The sequence below is a fragment of the Hyaena hyaena genome, unplaced genomic scaffold, assembly GCF_003009895.1.
Source record: "Hyaena hyaena isolate Hyena2069 unplaced genomic scaffold, ASM300989v1 scaffold_1978, whole genome shotgun sequence".
Classification (NCBI taxonomy): Eukaryota; Metazoa; Chordata; class Mammalia; order Carnivora; family Hyaenidae; genus Hyaena; species Hyaena hyaena.
In genome coordinates this window covers 60764-87037 of record NW_024082612.1, presented here as the reverse complement: position 1 = coordinate 87037, position 26274 = coordinate 60764, and the positions used below count along the sequence as shown (strand labels likewise).

The 26274-nt window shown below is 36.9% G+C and overlaps 1 protein-coding gene across 1 annotated transcript in view; it reads right to left on the bottom strand.

Moving 5' to 3' along the window:
* Positions 1–378: 378 nt before the first annotated feature.
* The window catches only part of BICC1 (BicC family RNA binding protein 1), a 40859-nt gene continuing 14963 nt past the window's right edge, over positions 379–26274 (bottom strand). Inside the window, exons 13-19 of the mRNA XM_039225215.1 lie at positions 24082–24244; positions 20960–20999; positions 20100–20254; positions 13638–13794; positions 11744–11904; positions 8306–8405; positions 379–3014 (exon numbers count right to left, since the gene is read on the bottom strand). Of these exons, the coding sequence (XP_039081146.1) occupies positions 2884–3014; positions 8306–8405; positions 11744–11904; positions 13638–13794; positions 20100–20254; positions 20960–20999; positions 24082–24244 (907 nt within the window). The 3' untranslated portion in view covers positions 379–2883. The remainder of the gene's footprint in view (positions 3015–8305; positions 8406–11743; positions 11905–13637; positions 13795–20099; positions 20255–20959; positions 21000–24081; positions 24245–26274) is intronic.

The window sequence follows — 26274 nt, the reverse complement described above, 5'->3', positions numbered from 1 at the left end:
TAATAAAACCTGTTCTGTAATCTTACTCTTTTTGTATATACCTGTGGGTGGCTAGAGAAACAATGATTGATTACTGGTCCTGGACTCCCTGGCTAAAATAAAGTACCTTAAGTTCTGATTGAAAATGAATACGGTCAATGCAAAACAACAGGAGAGAAAATGCAAACTCAATTCTACTGCAAAAACATCTTTCAATTCTGCTGAAAATGGCAAAAAAAAAAAAAAAAAGGAAAAGAAAAGCTTTCTTAGAAATCAAAGACAGGCATAAGGTTTATATGTAATGATTTTTTTTTTCCAAAAGAAAGACACATTTCATCTAGCAAGGGCAATACAAAGGGGTTATATAAATTTATTTTTCATATAACAATTGATTAGTTTAGAAAAATTCCCATTTTCAATGCTTAATTCCGTCTCTCATTAAAAAAATCACTAAAAGGACAAAAACCCACACAAAAATACAATCTGTATCTGTTCTCTATTTACAGATAACCGGTCACTATTAAGGCACAGATTGATTAAAAATTAACATTTATTCAAATAATCCAAATATTTTGTGCATCATATAACACTGACAACACCATAGACTGTAGTGTCATATTCCCTTCATTGCATCAAGAGAAAGTGAGAAAAGTAATTTCCAGTGTTTTAATTTATTTTTAGCCACCCTATTGAATCTAGTTTAATTGGGACAGTTTTCTCTTTGGCATAGCATCAAAGCACTGTTCATAAAACCTATATCAAGTTAATACTGCAAATTCATTCCATCTTCCTCTATTGCAACTGCATAATAGAGAGCTGGGGAAAGAGCTCTAAATGATTAGGTGGGGTTTTTTTTTGTTTTGTTTTGTTTTTTGTTTTTAAATTTATTTAGGAAGGACTTATTAAATAAAATTTAAGGCAATGAATTGTTCAATAGGAATCAAGTCTGAATGCCTACCCCGTGCTGAATGTGTAGCGTGATGTGTTCATACAGCCATGTAAGGCAGGGAGCTCCAAGTGATGATCTCTGCACATGTGACATATATACAGGGTGATTCTGTTGTACTTGCAAATGGAGCAATTTAGTTCTCATGCCTAAGCAGGTAAGATTTAGTTTAGGAATCAGCATCCCCTTAATAATGTTATAACTGACATAATTTTATGACAGGCCTTTATCTATGCCTTCTAGGTTACCAATATTATTTTTTAAAGTGAAATTTTTGTGTGCAAAACTTCAATTCTTTTTCTTACTTTAATGGTAAGACTTAGTCATGGAAAAATGTCTGGTGAATCTGTCTGATCCCACATTTGTATGAAAGTCCTCAATTATTATGTATGCTTATGTAATGCATTCTGAGACTATATGACAGTGGTTTATGTCTATGGACAAAGTCTTGAATACTGAACATAAATAAGTCATTACAGTACAGGTACTTCACAACATTTCTTATGGGAAAGTTTTCCAACAAATTAATACACTTGGAAATAATATTGTTTTGAAGAAAGAGAGGCACTTGGTGATTTTCTTCATGGATTGAAAACCTTTCATTCATCTACAATAAAATGTCTGAAAAGACCTAAGAAACAATGTTGCCTGATTTCTTGGACTTTCACAGTATAAGATAGTAACAATGAGTCTAGCCACTTAGAAAATAGTCCTTTTTTTATTTTATTTTTTTTATTTTGCTTTCCTTTGGAACTCAGCTGTTTTTTATACACTGTCACCCTGGAAACTTAAATAAAGTCTTTCCATTCTCAACAAACACAAGTCTACTTCAAGCAGACAAATATGGTTTTAGAAAGTCCTGTGACCATATGGAGCACAGCTAATGTGTACATGATAAGGATAGCAATTTACTTCTCTCCTTACTGGCAACAGTGCTGTCTTGTCAGATGATTATTTGTCTTTTTTAAATAAAGTGACAATCTAGGGCTCCAGTTATTGAATGCCGTCCACTCTCTACCATAAATCTCTAGTAGATATCAATTTAATCAGTTATGTACTGTATGCTTATAATATCTAAAAATAAAAGTTTGATATAAATAAGTGTCCTTTAGTGGCAGTATACTAAAGAATAGTCCTTTGCCTTCAGACAACCATTAAAATCAGTTTTACAATACAGGCAGCAGTTAAATATGATGACTGCAAAGGGTTAATATTGCAAAGTTCACTTGGTCTTTCTTTGCACCTGTTATGTGAAATAGCTTCATTGCTAATTGTTTCTAGGATGTTGACATCAATGAACAGAACTGGTCCAGAACCAAGTAGAGTCACTTACATTTCCCAAAGTCACAGAATACTCTACATAAATCTAATAATCCAGTACCATTTCAAATAAAAATTTGACAGTCAGAAAAGTGACTAAATTTCATTTGTACCAATGTATCAGGTGACATGAAAATGAGAGAAAGAGGGATAATTTCCACAGGATAAGAAATTAGGAAGTGTAAAGTGCTGAAAGACCTCAATAATTATTTTAAAGCAGTACCAGAAAATTCCATTTTGATTATTTTTTTAAATCCCCAAATACCTAAACAAAACAAGCAAACAAAAGAACCTCTATGTTTTCTGGCATCCCAGATGTCAATTAATCCTTCATTTTAAGTAAAAAATCAGTGCATACGTTATTTAGGTAAATAAAAACAGGAAATAAAGCCCTACCCTCAAATTGCAAATTCTGTCCAATTGCCATTAAAAAAAAAGTCATCTAAATGTGGCAGTCTGTATGATGACATAAGATCATCTCCTCTCTTCCTTTTTGGCACAAAGTTCAGGTGTGAATAAGATGCTTTGGTCCTGATACCAAACACCCAGAGTACTGAGGACGGTGTGCAGCGAAGGCAGTTCACAGATCTCCTGTGTCCAACTCGACAGAGCTGGTGGTGTGTACCTGGAGGGTGCTGCTACCAGCGGCCACTGACACCAGCAATGTCTGAGTGGTACTGACGGGGTAGCCTCCCACTTGCTCCACCTTCCAGGAAAGAGGTGCGTGCACTTGGCGGTTCAAAAAGCTTTCTTCGATTTTTATTTAGTTCTAGAAAGAAAAAGGAAGAATTGTTAGGAGATCAATGGAGAAGCTCCACGGGACATGGCAGTAGAGCTCAGAAAATGGTGACATAGTAGGGTTGTGGAGGGAAAGTCAAATTTAGTATCAAAAGGGAAAGTTTTTGTTGCCAGTCAAAACATTTCTGAAATGCTAGAAGGTCTGATATCAAACGGAGCATTGTTGGTAGCGTGAGAACCAAGGACAGCAAATACTTTTTATTGCAGTGTGTAAACTATCTGGGAGATGTGTCCTTCTCAGAATCCGCTATACTTCAGATCTACAAATTCAGCCGTTTGAACTGTCCCAAATGTCATTCCAGAGGCAAGGGGAGGGGGGCCATCAAAGCTAGGTAAAGGCGTATGAGAGGATGTATTACCAATGACACAGAAAATTATTACAGCTCTTGAACTCATCCATGTCAAACACAGCCATCATTAGATTATTGAAGTCAGACATGAAACGAAGGCCTCACACAGAAAGATGAGAATAACGGAGAAGTATTTTGAGGTGTTAAGCCACAGCCCAGTGGCTCCACTGATGCCTCTGCTCCTTGAGTCAGAAAGAGTTATATGAAGAAGTGTATCAGCAGCAGTTTTCTTTGAAAAAAATAATCAACTTAGTAAAAATAGTAACAGTTTAGGAAATTAATACAACTGAAAACAACCAGCAGTTAAATCCAAATTCTCAAGGAAAACTAAGATGCTTTATTTTAATTGTAAAGAAACCAAAGTACTTAGAAAAACACTTTACTTTGTCTTTTCTCAACTAGCCATTATTAGCCACAAAGGTAAAAAATTAACAGAGGCAGCCCACCTTGTTTATCCCTATGCAACACCACTCCTCCCCACCCCCACCACATAGATTTACAAATCCTCAAATCAGCTGATGTAACTCTTGCTAATGAACAAAGTAATGAAAATGGTCAGACTCTGTATATTAGGGTTCTGACAGCCACCAAATGCAAGTATCAAATTGGGGATTATATAGTTGATGTGCTTAAAGTTGTCTTTTTTTTTTTTTTTTGGAGTGGGGTGGAGCCAGTCGAGCGTGTACATTTGCACAATACTCAAAACTTTTTCAACCATACATACACACAATCCCCTTTCCAATTCTGAGGTTGCATAAACTATGGCTACATTGCTGGAGCTAAGAATAGATTCAAGTTGCAGAGGAGTCATAGGTGGCTAAGGACAGCCATGAGGCCAGATGTGTACTTATCTCCCAAGTTTTGGAACATGAACCAACACCCTTAACACTTCACCCCCCTGCCTTCCAAAAGGTAAACATCTGCCCCACAGAGGTGATGCACGAGTGGAGACATCTCTCTTTTGTTCACAGTTAGGTCTTAGGGGAGAAGAAAAACAAGTGATTTAGTAGTGATTGTAACAACAAGCACTTTACAATTTGTTTTGTCCTATTTAAGTCCTCCTTAAGGAATAAATGATAATACAATTCTCCACTTTAGATAAGAAAACTGAGTTTTCAAAATAGACAAAGTAACCTATCCACACACAGCTATTAAATAACAGACTGAAACTGTCTGCCTATGCAGAGGCCATGCCCTGGGCTCCAGTGATCCATCCATCAAATAGAAAAGACCAACCGAGACATTAGGAATACAAATTTGATAACTTGGTAGTTTCAGGAATACCAGATAACAGGGATGTGCTTTTTATTTTACTATACCAAATTTATTTTTTAAATATAATAACATAACTTTAAAACTCTGGAATAGCAAGGAAGGTATCTTTATAAGCAAGATACATGCATGCAGGCATGCTTTCAGATGGCTATTGTTTCGAATTCCTGCAGAAACACTGTAGCAATGACATTCTTACTAAAAGTTGAACACATGTATCATTTTTAAAAAAACAAACACAGAAATTTAGAAATCAAGACAGAATTTAATATATTTAAAGGCAACTATAGGAAAGTTAAGAATAAATGAATCTTAGTAAGTACATAGCCTGTGAAAGTTTTATCACCTTCTAGTAAGAAAACTGTCTTGGCTTCCATTTTCTCCTGAGAGAATAACGCATGAATCAGGAGAACATTCCCATACTATAGAGAAGGAACAGGAATGTGTCTCCCCTAGCACACTTCACGTGCACAACTGAAGAAATCTGGGCCAATGAAGACAAACACATTTTTTAAAAAAGACATTGAAAACTTTATTCTGAAAAGTCACATCAACTAGATTTTTGAAAGAATAAAATGATCATGAAGGAATTTGGCCATTCCCTAAAGATGATTTCTAAGGTATCTATTTCCAAATGTGAAGCAGAGATAAATCTTCTAGAGAGATTATCAAAGATCAAGTCCTACTGAAGAGACTTTATTTCTGTTGTTGTTTTTTACATTAAAAAGTAAACTCCCTCCTGATTTTTTCAAGTAAGCCTAAGAGGTAGTTTGGGAAAATACCAACCTTTTTCTTTGAAATTCCAAGGTTCACACAATCCTGGCAGCTCTCAGGATCTTGTTGCGGGTCTGAACAGAGTCACAAACTAAAAGAATAGGTCGGGAAATGTTAGATCTACCTGAGGCTGTGGTGGGAAGCTTGTCAATAGGATGCTAAAGTTCCTTTTACTTTGTCCCTGTACATTTAGTTAACCACTCACTAAAATACTCTGAGAAAAATCAAAGAATTTTAAAAAAATTACAGATTTGAAAAAAAGATTATTTTCTCCTCTGATCCATCTATATGAGAGATAAATCTCATCTCCTTCTATGACATTAAAAGAAATGTCTTCTGGCCCAAGATTAAAAACAGAATAAAACCTATAATGAAAGAACAACCCTGATCACAGATTAAAAATCTATAAAAATTTTTAAAAGGAATTTCGAGCAAACTCTGTACCTAACCAAACTATGTAATCACAAGACAAAAGGGAGTAAAAGCTGCTCAGCTACCCTGCATCCACCCTTGGAAATGGAATTTTCTGAGACCAGAAATGGATGCCTTTGTTATCAGATGAGTTGAATTGGAAAAAGAAGGTTTTTGATGAAGGATTTCTCAATAAAAACTTTTTACTTGCAGAGAAAACAATTTACCAGGTTCAAACAAATGCACTCAACAAAGTAAGGCAAAATCATCCTTAAAATAATCAAATACTTCACACTGTGCAGAACATTCATAAGATATCTATTCAAAGCCTCTAATTCCCTTTAAAAGCAAGAAGACCATGAACCCCATTGAGAGAGGTGGTCTAAAGAAATAGTATGTAATATCAACAGAACCACACTGAGGATGACTGGAGAAAACAATTTTTTTAAAGAAGCTTCAAAACCCCTTCTCTCCAACTTTACTCCCCAAAACCCACCTGGAATACATCACAAATGTGTTCCAAAATAAAGGTTCTGATGATTTAAAGAGATCTGCTTGCTGTTGGAAGCTTTACAAAGTTTGGGTACACAAATAAAGAACTTAATTATCATTATATGGTCGCTGACATTCTATGAATCTCTAGTGAAAAATTATCAAATTTTAGAACATATGCTTCTCTGGTATAAATGAGTTGGCCCACAAGCATATTTTAACACTACAGGCTTGGTGATTATGTGAGTTAATTAAATTTCAAATTGTTTATTAATTTTTTAAATTAATAAAAGGATCTGAAATATATATATGAATATAGAGCACATATATTCATATACATATGAATGAAGTTAATTTGGGTCTAGAAATAGCCTTTTAAGGCTGAGCTTCAGAGTAAACAAGTCGAAAATTATCCTATTGTTAGAGGTAGTAAAAAAAAGAAAGAACAAAAGAACATACTGCTAATAACATAAACTGCTAAAACTGTAGGTTATTTCCACTACATCTGATGACATACCACGGGAAAGGACAGACCTCAGAAATGGAAGGTAACCTTACATAGTCATCTATTCCAATCCACCTTCATGGTTAAGAAACCAAAACCAAAAGAGGTCTGGAAACTCACCTAAGGTCTAATGGCTTGGCAGAGGAAAGCCCAGATCTCTACAGTACTCTTTCTACTCTACCAAGCTGGTCTTATGAACAAGAAAAAGCATCTGCCCTGTTGGAATTCCATTAATGCAACCATTTGGGTACACAGGATGAAAGAAGACTCCTCATACTGATGCATATAGAACTCTATCCATGCAGGAGCGTAACAGGCTGCTCAATGGCTGAATTTCCACCCTTATTTCAAAGCTGCTCTGCTTATATCTGCTTCAGGTATTCGGTCTATATATAAGATTTTCTTGGGGAGTTGGGAGGGGGATGAAATCTCCTGCTAAAATGAAATGGGAAATCACTGAGGTTTTCATTTTATTTGCTGATCTGATTAGTGAATATTGTTTGGAAAGGACCTGCACTGGTTAGATGCCACTGCTGGATTCACAAAAGCATAGCCTGAAAAATCAATGTTTTAAAAAGGCAAAATCATCTTCCCACCACACCTGACACTTGGCTTCTGCCCTTGGTGTCTCTTTTTGAGAAACTGGTAGACATATAACATTGACATTAATGAACTTTATCAGAACTTCTTCAAAAAGTAACCTCATTTTTTGTCCCTAAAATTTCTCCCTCATATTTCTCTACATACCTTTTTGAGGTATACGGTTATATATTTACAGATACTGACTTATCAGGAAGTTCAATTCCTCATAAATGGCAGGTACCCAGTAAATACAGATAGAGCATTTTCTAATACACAGAATATGCAATAAGTGCACCAAAAAAGTGATCTGGGAGACAGACAACAGTATTTTCCCTCATTCTGTGACTACATTCAGGATACCACACCCTTCTGTGACTCATAGATTCTAGTACAAGTTTGGGAAAAACTTAAAAGCATTAAGACGATACTGCTAGATTCCAGCTTTACCAAGGATCATTCTTTCTCTGGTGCAATTATCTCAGCTGGTATGCAAGGATACATGCATTTGAAACATTACAGCCAATTCAGAATAATTATTTACTAACCAAATGATATTTGCTTAACAAACCACAAAAGGAGAATCCAACTACTCCCCATTCTTATGTTCTGCAAAGGGCAATTTTGGTTAGATCTTTCTGAAGAGATCTGTTTTAAAGAATGACATTGTCAAGGCAGTTTTTCAGGCAATGTCTTGAGGAAGGAGTAGTGGGTTTTCAGCACTTGCCACAATGTTAGTAGGAAAACACTCTAGAACCACAACCACAAGGTGCCAGCATAGTAAGTAAGTGGTTGATGGACAGAACTAGTCCCAGTGGCTGAGGCTACTGGCAGAGGTTATTCAGATTTTAAAGTATGAGTATGAACATTTATATTCACCTGAGATTGCAAGCAGCATTTTCCTCCTGGCACCAAAAGTGGTAATTCCCAGCTCCTTCAGATCCTGATCTGTGAGAGTGAGGAATGTCTGAAGATCGATCTGTGGGTGAAAATGTAATATATAAACAATATATTAAATACTTAGCTTTGTGTATTAAAAGTTCAACTCATTACACACATTTCATTTACTAATTATGCTCTGCCTACTTCCAAAAAGGAATGATGGTATCACAAATCTAGGGGACAAAAGACAAGTAATAAAGATGGTGAAATGAAAGCGATGATTGTAGTAGGAGACTTAGTCTAAGCCACTTATTTATTGCAGTTGAGATTAAAAATTTAGGTCTTAACATCCTGGTAGCCAGAGCAAAAAGGGAAACACAAATTCCACAGTTTCTGTGAATTAATAAAATTCACATACCTGTCCAAAAAAGAGAAAATATCCCTTATCTTTGGATTCTGAATTGGTTAAGTGTAGCTCTACAAAAAGAAACTGAGTAATACCATAAATGGTATCCTCCATTGTGTTCTATATAAGAATGGTAGAAAAATTTCCAGACTATATCAGACCCATGATTCATTTGGCTCAGCCCAGCAAATTATCTCCAAAAGTGGCCTACAAGAAGTATTTCCAAGAACAGTATAATTGCACTCTCTAGCATCAGCAACAAAGTGTGAAGGGAAGAAGCCCAAGGATCTCACCCTTCCTTTGAAGAAAGGTAATAGGCTCCAAAGCCAGAGAGATTTGGCTCTCCATCTGCCTCTGCTGCAACTAGTTGTGGGCACTCAGGGCTGACATACTGCACCCTGCAGGGCTGTAGTGGGCATGAAGTATGATCATAGATATAAAACAGTGGGATGACTAAAGTGATAAAATAATTGGGAGCTATGGTTAGTAATTATGTATTTAGACATATCTGTGAAAGTGGCTAAACAAATCTTCAACCTGCTTACAATAAACTAAACCCTACAAGGTCACTTAATAAGAAATTCTTTTTAAGTCATATCTGAGTATTAGAGAATATTCTGCATGAAGGAAACAGAACCAAATTTATACTTTTCATTAAAATTATACATAAATTAATTTGAGATTTTGTTTTCATTTTGGAAAGTACATCCAAATCTTGGAAAATCTTTTCATTTATCATGTCTAAAGATATGCTTTTAGAAATTCTGTTAGAGATTCTTTATTTTAGGGATCTCCTTTTTTTATTTTTTTTTTTATTTTTATTTATTTTTTTTTTTATTTATTTCTAGGAGAGAGAGAGAGAGAGAGAGAGAGAGATAGCGTGAGCAGAGGAGGGTCAGAGAGAGAGGGAGTCACAGACTGAAATAGGCCCCAGGCTCTGAGCTGGCAGTCAGCACAGAGCCCGACGCGGGGCTCGAACCCACGAACCGCGAGATCATGACCTAAGCGAAAGCCGGACGCTTAACCGACTAAGCCACCCAGGCGCCCCAGGGATCTCCTTTTTTTAAAGGGCCAGAGATTAAATATTTTAGGTTTAGTGGGCCATACTATCATACTATCTCTGTTGCAACTATTTGACTCAGCTGTTTTAGCTTGAAAGCAGCCACAGATAATACAATATGTAAATGGATGTGTGGCTGTTTCAATAGAACTTTATTAACAAAGACAGGTTTGCAGGCTACAGTTTGCTGACCCCTGCTCTAGTTAATAAATATTAGATAAAGGCAGTCTGGCTTTATATTAGCATGTTTTCTTCCTTTTTGGATTAATTGAATAAGAAGTACCTTTAATAACTTTATTTCTGGGGTACCTGGGTGGCTCAGTCGGTTAAGCGACCGACTTTGGCTCAGGTCACGATCTCACAGTTCCTGGGTTCAAGCCCCGGATTGGGCTCTGTGCTGACAGCCAGCTCAGAGCCTGGAGCCTGTTTCAGATTCTATGTCTCCCTCTCTCTCTGACCCTCCCCTGCTCATGCTGTCTCTCTCTCTCAGATATAAATTAAAAAAACATTAAACAAATAAATTTAGGGGTGCCTGGGTGGCTCAGTCGGTTGAGCGTCCGACTTCGGCTCAGGTCATGATCGCACAGTTTGTGGGTTCAAGCCCTGTGTTGGGCTCTGTGCTGACAGCTCAGAGCCTGGAGCCTATTTCAGATTCTGTATCTACCTCTCTCTCTGACCCTCCCCTGCTCATGCTGTCTCTCTCTCTCTCTCTCTCTCTCTCTCTCAGAAATAAATAAAACATTAAAAAAATTTAAAAAAAAGTAAATTTATTTCTATGCTTTGTCAAATTAAGAAATAAATATAAATAAAAACAAATCCAGAATATCATTGAATAACACCTAGTCTTTTACTTCAAAACCTTCTTTTTCTGGACAAATTAAAATACCTCTGTCCTTGAGCTTCTCAATCAGGTACACTTGTCTAACCAGCAAAGCAAAATAAGTAAATGCAATTTTTTAATGCACTGATGAGTGCAACTTAGAAAATCCTCAGTTAAATGAACACTAATTTAGATTTCAGAAAATGAAAACAAAATCAATATGCTGAAATTCAATACACATATGAAAAAAACAAAGTTCAGCAATTACACTTAATAAGTTATTGAACCATGGGCAATACATTAAATTTACAATACAAAGGCCTACTGAGATTCTTTTTGAGGGATACATGCTTGGGCATTATGGATTTAATCAGATGTTCTCTAACATGAAATAAGCCAAACTAGCATGAAACTTAAGAAACAATGTCTGGATTTGAAAAATACATACATTTATCGAAGTATTCTAATTTTATGTTGCACCGGGTTAGCTATGCCCTAGCAGCATCACAGCATTATTAGAAAGAATCATGTTCAGGGGCTCTTCTCTTTAAGTCAGTGCATAATAGCCATGGCTGTGATCAGTCTGATCAAAATCCATGGTAGTGATGTTTCAGAAAACACCTTATTTCTGTCTCAGTTCAGGCAAAATCCAAACAATAAATTAATGAATACATTAACATATATAAAAAGCACATTCTATTTTGTGAGAACAGATTCAGTAACGTGACTAGGATGGAGTCAAAAACAACCATGGGTATTTACCTCAGATGCTGTTATTTAAGTGCCACAAATAAAGATAATATAGATTGAAGCCTGAAGTTATCTTAAATACAGACTTTGCTGTTAGGGGATCTGTGAATCAAATGTTCCTATGAATCAATACACCAAATGGGTCTTTTAGCTAAAACTGATGGAGGTGTGTTTTTGGAAACACAATATTCTATATTTCTGCTAATCTGTGTTTACTAGTTGCACTAAATAAATAAGAAATGAGATGACATTTTTCTTAGTGGTGGAAATAAGTTATGAGGCTTTAATAAATACTCAGTGAAAGCACAGCCATAGGTCAGTGAGTCATTTCATTCTAGAAGTCATCATACACACAACCAAAACAAAGACACCCAGGAAAATAAATAAATAACGACTGACCTCTTGTTGCTGGAAGACGTCTGTGTATTTGCCCAGGCCCAGTTTGCTAAAGAGCTCAGGGAGGTCAGAGCCTTTGAAAGAGCTGTTCAAGTTACAGCCGTTGCTTCCTGTCAGCGAAGAAATGCAGTCCATGTAATTGCTACTGCTGAGATAGTGCTCCGCTGAAAGGCAAAGGAGAGACAGGCTTGAAGTGAAAATGCCCAGAGATAACACAGTTTAATTAAAAATTTTAATCACTCAAATATTTTAGATTTCATTGTTGGACTGAATAGAGCAGTAGCTGCAGAAATACTGCAATTCTTTTCTAAACATTGGCTTTTCATTAGTGAAATGCTAGTTATTGCTTTAGGGAGGCTCTTGCCATTAAAAAATTACACTTGGGAGGAAGCAACTCAGCAACAGTGCCTCTGTAGTTAATAATCATTAATCATATTCTCCCTGAGCATTCAGAAATATTTGCTCTTTATAACTGATTTGATGTGAATTAAATGAGAAACTAGAAAAAAGATCCCTGAGATACAATAAAGGTATGGGAAGTTACTGTAAGTCCAGGCTCCTTTTGGAAAGCAGGATGGCCCTCTGTATCCAAACTTGTGCTGTCCTGTGGTCAAAGGAATTGCAGGATATTGCAACATGTAAATCTCATCCCTTACAAAAATTATAATTAGGCAGTGATTTCACAAAACAGAGTGGTTCCAAAATAAAGAGCGAATGCAAAGTTTAAGAATGGCACTGGATGTGAATTTTGTGACAGAAACAAATCTGTCTACTGAGAAAAATTCGAAGACAGCAAAGCTAAACTTGCCTTGGCTCTGCAACTGATTTGGTGGCCAAAGATTTCTCAACATTGCCTGTGGTTCTCAGACCCAGTTCATGCACTGCTGGGTGATGGGCCAGCGAGGCATGTGCCAAGTTACTTGACCGAAGATGAAACACTGAGCCAGAGCTGCTTTGGAGAGCCCAGCAGAGCCTTGCAGCTATTCTACTTCCCTAACAATGGCTCTTATCCACGTGGAAATTCTTCCCTTGGACCAAAGTTGCAGTTTCAGGAAGGATTCCAAGGTTGATGAGGGTGGAGGACGCTCACCTAGCTAATCAGATACATCTAATCTCTTCTGGTCAGTGCCTTCTCCAGATCTAAGAATCCTGTTCTACACTGTTTTGTGTGCCACTAATCACCTTCTGTGGTCATTTCATCTCCCAACTGATAGTACATATACTTTCTATATTTGAAGTGGAAGGAATTTCCTGATAAAATTTCTCTTTCTCTGACTGGCTCAGTTTGTGGACCATGCAACCCTTGATCTCTGGGTAGAGTTTAAGAGCCTACCTAAACTGAAAATTTAAGGGACAACTAAATGGCTCAGTCAGTTAAGCACAGGACTTTGGCTCAGGTCATTATCTGGCAGTTTGTGGATTTGAACTCCACAAAAGGCTCTCTGCATACTGCCCATTAGCACAGAACTTGCTTCAGACCTTCTGTCTCTCTCTCTCACTCTGTCCCTCCCGTCCATACTCTCTCCACCTCAAAAACAATACAAAATAATAAATAAATAAAAGCAAATAAAAATTTTAAAACATTTATTAAAAACTAGATATTTTATCTTTTGTGGGGAGAAAGTGTAGGTAAAAGGACTCAGGACCAAGCCCTGGAGCATTCCACCATTTAAAGGGAAGACCCAAAGTCATCAACCCAGTGAGGTATTGGCCCGAGGCTGGCACAAAGCAAGAATGTGAAGAGCATAAGGAAGGCTTCATAGAGAAGGTGGCATATGATTATGCCAAACATTTGAAGGCATGAGGTTCAGAGTTTATATTTGAGCATCACCCTAAATCAAATGGACAAATTCTAGACTGATTACATCTAAAAGTATGATGAAAAGTCAAAGCTCACTTGACTTGTTCTGTTTACGTTTGGGGCTGCCAATAGAAGTGGCAAATTCACTAGGACTCGTGGGTCCTATTCCATTTCGGTCTCTCCAGTTATCAGATTCACCTCCACTTCCCAAGTGTTCACGACTGTTGGACCTCGAGAGGGACACTGATGAGCCCTGTAGACAATCAAAGCCAGATGAGGAAATATTTAATAAGGTAGGTGTCCTGAGATTTGAGGAGAAAAGAATGCAGTTTAGACCACCACTGTTTACTTCTATTGTTCACCACTGCTGATTCTCAAGAAGAGTCCATGGCACCTGTGTATAGGGCCTCTATCCTCCAGCCACCAAGGACACCTGGTAATATAGACATTATTCATTCATTCATCCTTCATTATGAGAGTGTCCAGCAAAAGTCTGAGAGCCCTTGGTACAAAGAGTCACTCTTATAAGATTTGGAGCAGTGGATACTAAGATTCCTCCCTATTCTGCAGAACCACAAAGCAAGTGTTCCATCTGGTAAAGCAGAGATTCTCTGCCTTGTGTCCCCTAAGAAGGACACATGGGAGATGTGGCTAGGCCTAATGCTCTAACAAGAACAGAGCTACCAGGCTAATAGAGTCAGAGTTGAGATTGGCATTTCTTCCGTTATTCTCATCCAAACAATTATAGGGTCTTTCTAATAAATTATAAATACCTGGAAACATTTTTAATTCCCCTAAATAAAAATTAAGAGACCTCAAAGTCTGCACTGAACTTGCCTTTATTTATTCATTTAGTTAACCAAAAGTACTCACTTTGTACAGTATCTACAGTTTTAAATTCAGAATTCCCTGGTTTTCAAAGTATCCTGTTTGTTGCAGAATTTTAATTTTAGTATATATGTGCTGCTGAAGCAAGGGGAATTCTAAGAGTTTATTCCATAAACTCACTTCATTCAATCTTGTAGCAGAGTAACCACAACTGGCTATGCCCTCCTTTTTTTTCTTTATCTCTGGCCATGCCCCTCTTTAACACCTTTTACTCCAAGCACTCCCCAGTGTTCTGCCTACTCCCTATAGCCTTGCAGGATCCTCCTCCCCTTTTCTACTCCAAATATCACATTATCCTGGGGTTGGCCCGAACATTCCTTCTTCTCTCTTTCCTACACTTTCTCAGTAAGTAATGTCAACCTCTTTCAGAGCTTAATGACAACCATGACTTTCTATGTTTTACTTCCAGATTTGACTTTTCTATTGAAATTTATAATCGTGGAATTGCCTTGGGGGCATTTTAAGCTTGAAGTGTTTGAAACTTAATTGTTGATGATCCATTCCCACCAGCTACACTCACACATACTCCCCCAGAATTCCTACATCTCACCCAGCTGCTCAAGCTGAACTTCTGAGTCATCTTCCCCCACCACAAACAATCCATCAGCGAATTCTATAGATGTCATCTCTAAACATAGCTCAAATCTACCCTCTTCTCTCCATCTCCACAACTGTAGCCCAATATCCAGTTTCCATAGAGCAACTAGGTTGACTTTTTAAAAGCAAATGAAAACAAATGATACTTTCTATGTAGTGTTTAAATGCTTTTTCAGTACTTTGTCATGGGCTGAGGTGCTCTCTAACTGATCCTTTGCCTCTCTCACCAACTCTGTATTCAACAACACTCCACTTCCCTACCACACAACTTCTGCTTCATGAACTTACCAGCTGGTTCTGACTTCAGGATGATTATGCCAGGATGATCAAAGCCTATTACTGTTTCCCTAGATCTTCACAAGGCTGGCCCTTTCCTGTCATCTATGTCTTAGCTTCAATGCCATCTGCTCATTAAGGCCTGCTATGATGACCCAGTCTAAAGCAGGCTCTGTTTCATATTTATCAGGGACTTTTATTACCTAATGGCTTCTTGTTTATTTGTTTTGTATCTCTCTATACCCACCAAAAATAAAGTTCTATCCATGAAACCAAGAACCTGTATTTAAGCACTGTATCCCTAAAATTGTGTCTGGAACACAGAAAATGCTTAATAAATATTTGAGGAATTACTGAATCTAGAGATACCTTTTCTACATCTGTGGGGAATTCTAATTCTCTTTGCTATGGGATGCCCTTTGCTGACTTTTGGGAAAGGTGAGAGAGAAGGAAAGCTCCTGAGACGAAAGAATGGTGTTTTCAGTTAAAATTATCTTTAACATCATACTGTAAGGCCACAAGTCTAAACGTCTAAACCAAACTGACTCCATGACAGGCTTTAAGTTTCCCCTCTGAACTAGAAGGCCTGAGTTTCAGCTTTCCTGAAACTATCAGGCAGTTACACATTGCCCAAGGCAGGAGAAACCACCCTTGCAACACCCAATCAGGAAAGGCCAGCGACCACCCTCCACATTACTAAGGGAGAGGCCTGGAGATAGAAACTATAGATAGGACCCTGTTACTTAATGTTAAAGTTAACCTGTTAGTCGCCGAACAAGACCCTAGGCTTGCTCTGTGACTGGTTGAATTTAAAGGTACTCTAAATGTTGTAATTGGATCCCGCCAAAAGTAACGAATACTCTAGACAATGTGTATGGTTAAACCCGCTGTCAATGATGTTGTATTATTATGATTGGATCACTGTTCCCATGTCACAACTTCTGTAACTCCCCCGCCTGAAACCCCATAAAAACCCTACTCTGCCCTTGTTCCAGGCTCTCAGCACAGATCCATACGTTGGTGAAGTCTGGGAGTCCGAGCTTAAGCCTGTAATAAAGCCCTCTGCTTTTGCATACATGACTCGGACTCCTTGGTAGTCTTGGGATTTTGGGGAAATCGCGATCAGGGCATAACAATACTTCAACCAAGATGAATTAAATGTAGCAAGGGAAATTAAGAACATGCTCAAAACTGACAATTACCAGAAATGTCAATGAGATCATTATCATAGTATTTATATGTATACTTAATATTATGCAAATAAACTCTTGAATATAAAAAAAATTATCTAAGATCTAAGCTGACTTAATGGACACAGCTATATCTGATCTGACTAAACATGGTGATTTCTAAAAACATTAAGTAAAACAATCTTGTGATATCTACTAGTTCATGATCTACTCACTAACCTAAAGTGTCACAAATGATCTACTCACTAATCTAAAGTGTCACAAAGCACAGCTCATCTCCATTCTTGGATCTGTAAGACTGAAAATAATCAGACAATTTCATTACTCTTAGTGGTGGAGAAATTAAAAATCATCTTTGATTCTCAAGGCGTGTTTTTATTTGCTTTAGAGAATATGTAGCAGAGATGAGTGGCAAACAGAAAAGGAAAATCCCAGACCTTTTGTAGATCTGTTGATGTGACAGAGATAGTGCAGGTGAAAGCAGACTTCTGTTCCACCTTTCATGTCTCAGTATATGACCAAGTGGACAGGGTCATGTTTTTGAGTACTGGAGAAAAAAAATGTCTCAAGCTACCTGTTTCTTATCTAAAGGAGCTCTTTGGAACAGGCTCATTTCTTAGAGCTGCCCTAAAACTGGAAACAACTGCTCAAGGCTAGCTTCTCAGAAATCTGACTAAGAAGCTCAAAGCATCAACTTCTTGCCTCAAGCAAGCTTCCTAGAGCAGGAAATTCCGTGAGCCTTGATCCCTAGCCTGCTGAGTGAGCAGCCCACACCCATCAGAATCTATTGGCTAAACAAACATACTTCTCATAGATCAGCATTCTACTTGTCTATTTGGGTTTGTTTTGTTTGGAAAATAATAAGGAAAAAATAGTGTTTCTCATCACCTAATTTGAAAATATTAGTGCTATATATAAGCAGAGATATGGTCAATCCTTTAATAAAAACCTTTAAGTTCTACTTTTCCTCATGTCCTTCTCTGTCCCACCCTGTCCTCATGTCCTAACCCAAAAAAGCAATCCTCATGGCAGAATAAAGGGAAAGGCAGGCATGTGCAGATAGCAACTGCTGCATAATATCAGGTCATGCTACTGTAAGGGACCCTCTCCTCCCCTTTCAATGGATTTGGGTTGCATGAAGAAAATTTCGAGTCCTACACAACAGGGAAAATCTAGAATACTATTAGCAAAGAAAGCTTGGTTATATATTTTCATCAGCATTGTTGAAGGGGCTATAGACAAAAATAGGTTACAAGGTGAAAGCCCATGCACTAATCTAGCTATTCACACCCTCTCCTCCATCTGCCAGTGTGAATAGATTGCTAGATATTAACTAGGAAGATGGAACAGAGAGCCCAAGATAGCCAAAAGAAAAAACTACAGGAGGGAGTTCAGCCACTGAGTCAGGGCCCTGCACATCCCTGCCCACAGAAGGTGATCTATCCATCCTTTGACAAATGCTAGAGCAGAAGAGTCTTTTAGGTTCTGAAATAATTTCTGCATCATCCTCCTAGTGTTACATCTCTGTAGAGTAGTGTTTCCAGAAGGGTGTCTGCATCAGAATTGTACTAGGCTTTTGCTGAAAATGTAGATTCTTGGTTTTTGCTCCCCATCTGATGAATGAGATCCTGGAGGAAGCATCTTCATTTTTATTAAGCTCTCCAAAGAGAATCTTATGTCTGTCAAAGTATGACTATACGGTTCTAGATAATTTACTTCTCACCTTTGCTATGTAGCCTCTTGGGTTACACCATTAGGAAGAGAAGTATAAAGGAAATTTTGTAAAATAAATTCAAGTCTTTTCTGTGACACCTACTGTCACGACCTCATGTAAAACCTGTAACTGATCAGGACCTTTCCTTCCTCACTGGGACCTTGCAGGGACTGAATAAGCTTGTGGGTGAAAATGCACCTTATTAACCACAAACAAATAAATTATGTGATTTCCGATAATTGTTACTAGTACATATGTTCATATAATACTTCAGAGTATTCCTTTGGATATAAAAAGCATATCATAAAGTTGGACATAATCTCAACTTTTACCAGGTGGTTGGTCTTTGTTAGGGCAAAGTTATCCAATTTGAAAGAATAGTAGCTGTCAAATATTACTGAGAACTTACCACATACTGTGCTACATACTGGATGGTTTTTTCCATGTCATCTTCAAATTAACTCAAATTAGAAAACAGGATCAGAGGAGAGAAATCACTCATAAAAGCTGAACATCTTAGTAGTGGTAGGTGTCAGACCCTACAGCCCCTTCACTTGACCACTACATTATTAGAATGATCATCATTTCAAACTATCACACTGTTGGTCTTTAAGCATACATTTGAATTATCATTTCTTGAATAATATATTTCATCTCTGAAACAAGGAAACATGACCAACCACCCAATACTCCACTCTGCCAAAGGCAAGGGTGAGTGAAATTGGCCATAGGTATATCAACTAAAAGCCTAAGAATTAGCATGGTGGTTTTAAGGCTCTACCAACAAAAGGAAATGTTTATTTTCTGTCAGAGCTATAATGGCAGAAAGTGGAGTATGCTTCCTAGAACCTCAAAAGTTTTCATAATGGTTCCTGTGTTCTAGCTGCTGATAGTAACTTCAATCTTTAGATAGTCTGCCAGGCTGCTACTAGAAATCTGACAATGAAATTTACACAAGTCTGTTCTTTTTATTTTCTTTTACACTAAAAGAACAATGAAAAAATACATACTTCCTTTTGCCTTTCTTCAACAGTCTAATTTATTACAAAAAAAAAAAGGTGAAGAAAAAAGGCCAATCTACAATGGGTAGGTATTAGACTAACTATTCTGAAACCCTTATCCGGTAATTATTTTGCAGCCTACAGTGATGTGGTTGAACACTGTCATTCTTGAATTAATCATTTTTATCCATGTCTGGGTTTGTGTTCTGTCCCCAGTACTGTGTGTGCATGTGTGTGCTCGAATTCCGCTCCGCCTCACAAAAGGCTTACAGCCAAAATCTGATACTGTCAGATTGAAAAGGCCTTGCTTAGTGAATCATGTGGAGTGTGGCTGAGAAGTATGGAATGCTGGATCCTTTCCCCTTGTGGCAAGGATGCCAGCTTCCCAGTCTTACCCTGAGCAGTGCAGCCAACATCTGGGAAACATAAAATTTTGGAGTTCTTGTTTATATACTTCCTGCTGTGTTCCTGGCACATCTGAATATGCTGAATTTTTAACTCATATCTGAAAACTTATTTTTGTTGAATATTTGCTTTTTCCCCCCTTGGTGTGCTGCTAGTGATACCCTTAAACAAAGGGATTCTTTATACATTTTTATGGAATAGTATATCTGTTCTTTGCTTAACCTCAGTCCTACACTATCATTTATGACACTCTCTCTCCCTAATAAAAACACATTTAACCAAATTTACATCTCTGTAACAGCTTATCAACAACTTTGAAAGAGGGTATATAAAGATCATAACATATGTCGAATCAATGTGACAGCAACATGTTCACAGGAATAGAAATTAGAACAAATCACCATTAACAACTTTTCTTTATGTAAATAAAGAATGGTACCTCTCTTGTTTGTTGAGACAAAAGACAGAAAGGCACGACTCTACAAACCTCAAAAGTGGTTGTCATTGTGGGCTTATAGGACACATGGTTGGCCCTTCTCAGCTCCTTTATAGTTTCAGCCGGCATGGATTTAGAAAACCCAAGGCCACTCCAGGTATTTGTGGGTGTTCTGACCTCCGTCACCACTGGTTTCTTTAACATAGCTTTGGGAAACAGAATATAAAACAAATGCTTGGTATTTTTAACATTTTTTCTTAAATAAAATATTGACGAATGTTGTTTCTTTGATAAATGTAAAGGAAGTATCACTGAAAATTATTTCTTAACATAAAATGTCTTAAAATAGCTTCATAAAACACTCAATACAGGGGAGCTGTCTCTCTCTCAGAAATAAAACATTAAAAAATTTTTTAAAAACACTCGATACAAAGTAAATTGAAAAATACTACATTATTTCTCTTTAAAAAATTTTTTAAATGTCTTATTTATTTTTGAGGCAGAGAGAGACAGAGCATGAACAGGGACAGGGCAGAGAGGGAGGGGGACACAGAATCTGAAGCAGGCTCCAGGCTCTGAGCTGTCAGCACAGAGCCTGATGTGGGGCTCAAACTCACGAACGTTGAGATCATGACCTGAGCCGAAGTTGGATGCTCAACTGACTGAGCCACCCAGGTGCCCCTGAAAAATACTACATTATTTCTTAATTGATCTAATGCTACTCTAGTCAACAAAATACATTCAACCTCAACAAAATGGGTGCAACTTGAACCTAAGTGTTCTAGATTTCTTTTTATGAAGGTACAAGTTCTCAATTCAACAAGAATACCACAAAACCTATTGTGACTCTACTAAAAAATATAGATATGTGTACATATATATTAATATAGATCATTAATATAAGCACATACCTTTGGTTGCTAATAGTTTCTTTTGTTCATAGTCAAATGCCTGAAAATGAAACAGAAAATATTTTAATGCCAGTCTATCCAAATGCCATGCCAATATTCCATAAGTAGAGAATATAGGTTTTTGACTACAGTCCATGAATCTGCTTGGGACATATGCTAAGTTTTGCACCATAATGTGAATCTAGTACAAGTCTGATATATTTCAACATGTTTTCAAACTAACTAATTAGAATAAATTAACTACTTCTGATATAATAGTGATAGAAATTTTCCTTCAGGGGCACGTGGGTGGCTCAGTTGGTTAAGCATCCGACTTCCACTCAGGTCATGATCTCACGGTTTGTGGGTTTGAGCTCCGCATCGGGCTCTGTGCTGACACCTAGCTCAGAGCCTGGAGCCTGTCTTCAGATTCTGTGTCTCCCTCTCTCTCTGACCCTCCCTGCTCATGCTGTCTTTCTCTCTCTCAGAAATAAATTAAAAAAACATTAAAAAAAAAAAAAAGAAAGAAAAGAAATTAAGGAAAAAAAATTCTATTTACTGTGAGTATTTAACACACCAGGACCAATATATGCTAAAGTATAGTGAATAACTTAAAAGTAGGGCTAAGTTTCAAACAATCCATCTGCAAAATGCTTTCTGGTTATCTACTGGCTTCTTTGTTTCTCCACATTCTCTGCTCATTTAAGTTAGAGCATGGCATGAAATGGGATGATGTTAAGACAACTTAAGAAATTCTTTGGTCTAACTGGCATAGTCTTTGCTTTTGAAGTGGGATAAATGACAAATGTCTAGCTTTGATCTGTAATAACATTAAGCAATACAATAAAATTAAAACTAGTTACCTTTTATTGTACAGGACTAGGATGTCACCATTCACTCTTTCCATTCACAATGAATAAATGACTATTCAGTCACAGTCATGTATAGTAGGGACCAAGGTAGGTCATTTTGAAGAAATTAGTGTAGACATAGCTACATCTCAAATGCTAACTCAGTGTTCTCAGCTCTCCACTTAGGGACTTGCTAAGATGTCATTTAGGAATGTCTCAAAGGCCTATCAGGAGGGCCAAGAACCAACTAGGGAGAGCTCTTTTGACACTTCCTCCAGGAGGACTATACCATCGTACATAGAGTACCCATGTAAGTTACAGTCTGAAACAGGATACTTCTGAGCGAAATGTACTACAAATAAAAATTATAAAAGTAACTGGGCTGATCCAGACAAATCAGGATGTGTTATTAACTCCAAGAACATGACAGTAAATCAGAAAAGCCAGATTTTTAGATAATGGAGTTTGATAATGTTTTCGAAATCCTAGGTCTAAAATAGCCTTGGGAAGTAAAATCAACTTTTAATGCTTAATATCTAAGGGTGAGGTGTGGAGACATATTAAATTCACTTGTTCAATAAGCATTTATTGAGCGTCTTCTAGTTAAAGAGACTGTGCTGATCTTTGTGGGAGAATACAACAATGAATCAAAACCTATAATCTTAGCAGGGAGGGTAAAAGAAATCATTGAAATTAGGAAATGAGAAAAGTGTGAAGAGAGAGCTGGAGATACAGCATTCCAAGAATGGTAGGAGACAGAGATCATTTTTAGCTACAGGAATCATCAGTAAGTCTTCAGTCTCTCTCTCTGTCAATGCTTGGTGACTATTATTATTGAGATCTTAGTGACTTTAAAACTTAGCTCTTCATTAATGACATATATAGAACTATTTACATTGAAACTCTACCACCAAGAACATTCTTATCCATCCTAAAAGAAAGGAACATGAAAATGATTCACTGTAGATATAAAACTGATAGAAAAGAAGACAAGCACAAGATAAACAGAAATTTAAAAAGGGAATAATATAGGGGATTAGAAATTGCTTATATAAGAAAATTTTAATTTATGTGAACTGAAAATAAATCCACTAGAGAAAACGTAGATATTTTGTAAAAACATTTATCTAAAAACTCATGAAAATGTTCAAATGTAGATTTAAAAAAACAAACAGGCCTGAACTGTAGCTTTCACTAACATTATAAAAGTATAATTTAATTCCATGAATTAATTTCTTTGACATACCTCTGATAGCTTGTTTTTAGGATTCTGTGAAAAGTTATTTCCTTCTTTGGGAGGCTTGGGAAGGGTTGGGAATAATACATCTTTTACTATGAAGTAGAAAAATCTACCTCACAATTCTGGTACTGAAATTGAATATTTATAAGAATCTCTGAAAGCACAAAGTACAAAATCCTTATCTTTCATATTGTAGTTTATACGGAAATCAAATTTCCAAGTTTCATGATCAATAGTCTATTCTGAATAACTAGCCTAATACTTTAAAAATGGATAGAGAGAAGATCTCTGGTTAGGATATTGTTTAAAATAATCATAAAAATCTCTCAACTAACATAGTCATTGATAATATTTAGCATTACTTTCATTTTTAATGTTTTATTTATTTGAGAGAGAGAGAGAGAGAGAGAGAGAGAAGAGAGACAGCGTGAGCAGGGGAGGGTCAGAGAGAGAGGGAGACATAGAATCTGAAACAGGCTCCAGGCTCTGAGCTGGCTGTCAGCACAGAGCCCAACGTGGGGCTCAAACCCACAAACCATGAGATCATGACCTGAGCTGAAGTTGGATGCTTAACCGACTAAGTCACCCAGGCGCCCCATATTTAGCATTACTTTCAAAAGCCTGAAGTTTCACATTATTTTTATATCTTAATGACATCAAATTTATCATCTCTATTAAATAGATAGAAAGATATTGTATTTATCCAAGTCTAAGTCATGAGGTAGTAATACTTAAAAATTAACAGCTTCCACATGCATATAAACTTTTTTAAGTAACAGATAAATAATGGCATTCATGTAAGGCACAGCGACAGAGAGCATTTTATGTCAATTTAATATTATATTTTAATGAATTCTTCTCAGTTAAGCTAATTCCTGCTTTTCATTTTTAATGTTTATGTCAAACCAGTTACTAACTACTGTGTATATATTTAAATTTAACTTTGACTAGAGTGCAGAAGGAACACCTATTTCTGCTCTAATGTTAACCATTCACTGAATGCCCCATTCCCTAAACCATGCCCCTTATGTTTGGGCATTTTTTTCCATTACCTGCATGTTGACGTATGACGGCCTTGGGGCCAGGCGAGCCCTTTCAGAGTTCTGCTGGGCAGCTGCCCTCTCGGCAGCACGCTCACTTCCAGGAGCTTTCTTGTCAGCCAAAGGGCTTTCTGCAGCACTTAGTTCAGGATCTGAGAGCAGTCTGTCAGTACTGCTGTGAAACAGTGTGGAATTTAACACTCCATATTTATATACAAATGTACAAATATGTGCCATATTTACTACTATACATCTTTCTCACTGTCAGCTATTTACATGTATTATTTCATTAGTCCTCACAATACCACTCTGAGGTAAGTAGTAGTAGTGTTCCCATTTTACAGATAGTGGAAGTACCTTACCCAAGGTCATACCTCTGATAAATAGTAGAGCTGGAAAATGAACCCAAGCATATGACTCTAGAGCTGCAGTTGAAACGATTTCATGACACACGTTCACAAACATTGTATGTAAGGCATATCGTATATGGTACATATGGAATAGACACACAGACAAGATTTCTAATTTGCATATATCAAGAAGGTAGCAATGAGTCATGCATACACAGTCTAAACAGAAATAAGTCAATCTGAAGGCACGCAAATGATCTAATATGTGTGTATGAAATGCATAGGGTATTGCTAACATATCTAATACAATACAGATAGCAGATAAATATTATCAACACCTGCTCAGGGTGCATGGATGAATGTAAGAATGCTCCTTAAAATAGGAAAAATTATCTGAATTATACGATTGGTTATGCCCTATACCAATGCACCTCAAATCAAATCTAATTCCAGGTTAAGCTTAAGGAAAGGAGAAATAAGAAACAGTATTAGTCAAAGAGCCGATCTATTCACTCATTCTTTCTTTTATCACTCACTATTCCATCATGCCAGGGGATTCAGAGGAATTCAGAACAAGCTATTGGAACAGAAGAGGAGGAACAAGGAACTCCACTGACAAAAGTTCAGAGAGGCTTCACGTAGGACATCAGAACTGGAATTTAAAGGGCATCTGCAGGTTTACTAGCGTGAAGGCTGGGAGAATAGCACAAGCAAAGGAAAGGAAGCAGGTAATGTGAACACCTGGTGCATTTAAAGCCAGAGTAAAATAAGATGAGACTTGTGTGTTCAAAAGAATTGCTGGAAGAAAATAAGGACTGACTGAGCTGGTGAGAGTGCAGAGGCAGGGAGACTGTTCTGGAGGTTGCAGCTTAATTCAGATGAGACGTAAGTTCAGAAAATCCTTAATGATGAAAGGAAAAGGCATTCCTTCAAATGCTTCAAAATGGGAAAAAGCGAAATTACCTCTCTAATCTATGCTGAATAATGTTCACTGTGACTCTTCGTACCATGTGAAGAAAAACACAGATAAAAGCAGACTTGGACAAAATGGGAACAATAGTAATTAACTGACCAAAGGGTTTATATAAGCAAAAAAGATTTTGGTAAGAAAAAGAGGAAATAAAAATATAATGGCTATACTTGATTTAAGATACTCTCTTCTGTAAGGATATACAAGGAAACTAATAGAGATAGAAACTAATAGAATAGAGATGGATGAGAGCAAAACCTTTCAACATAGAAGCTTTCCACTGTATTTTTTTTGAAACATGAACAGACTGCCTATTTGAAGAAAATAAAGTAAATGGGAAAAGAAAATAGAGTAAGGATAACACACCTGTAACTGTGCTATGGTAAGGGAGAATTATAGTTAATACATTATATGTATTTATACTCACTGTGGTTTATAATAAATAAAATCATGAAACTGTCAAATATTTATTATCAAAGTTAGCAATTACCTTAGAACAAGGAAGTCATAGTTTAAGTTTCAGACTCAAAGCAAAATGAAGGAGAATTCACAGCAGGAAAGTTTCAAACAGAAAAATCAGAGAGTAAATACTGCCCTACTGAAGAGCAAAGAGGATGTTAAAGTTTAAGAGCAATAGAGATGGGTTTAGGAGACCCCGATATAAACCCAACCACTATAGAGAAGACATGATTGAAAATTACCAAATGTTACTCTTAAATACAATTTTTAAAAGGAAAAAGATAATTGTAAAGAAAAATAAAAAATACTCTTGGAGAAGATCAAATCCACTTGATCCAAAGAACACAAACTACCAAGTTTAAAACAAACTCAGCCTGTTACATTTTATTTTATTTCATTTTTTTTTTTTTTTTTTTTTTTTTTTTT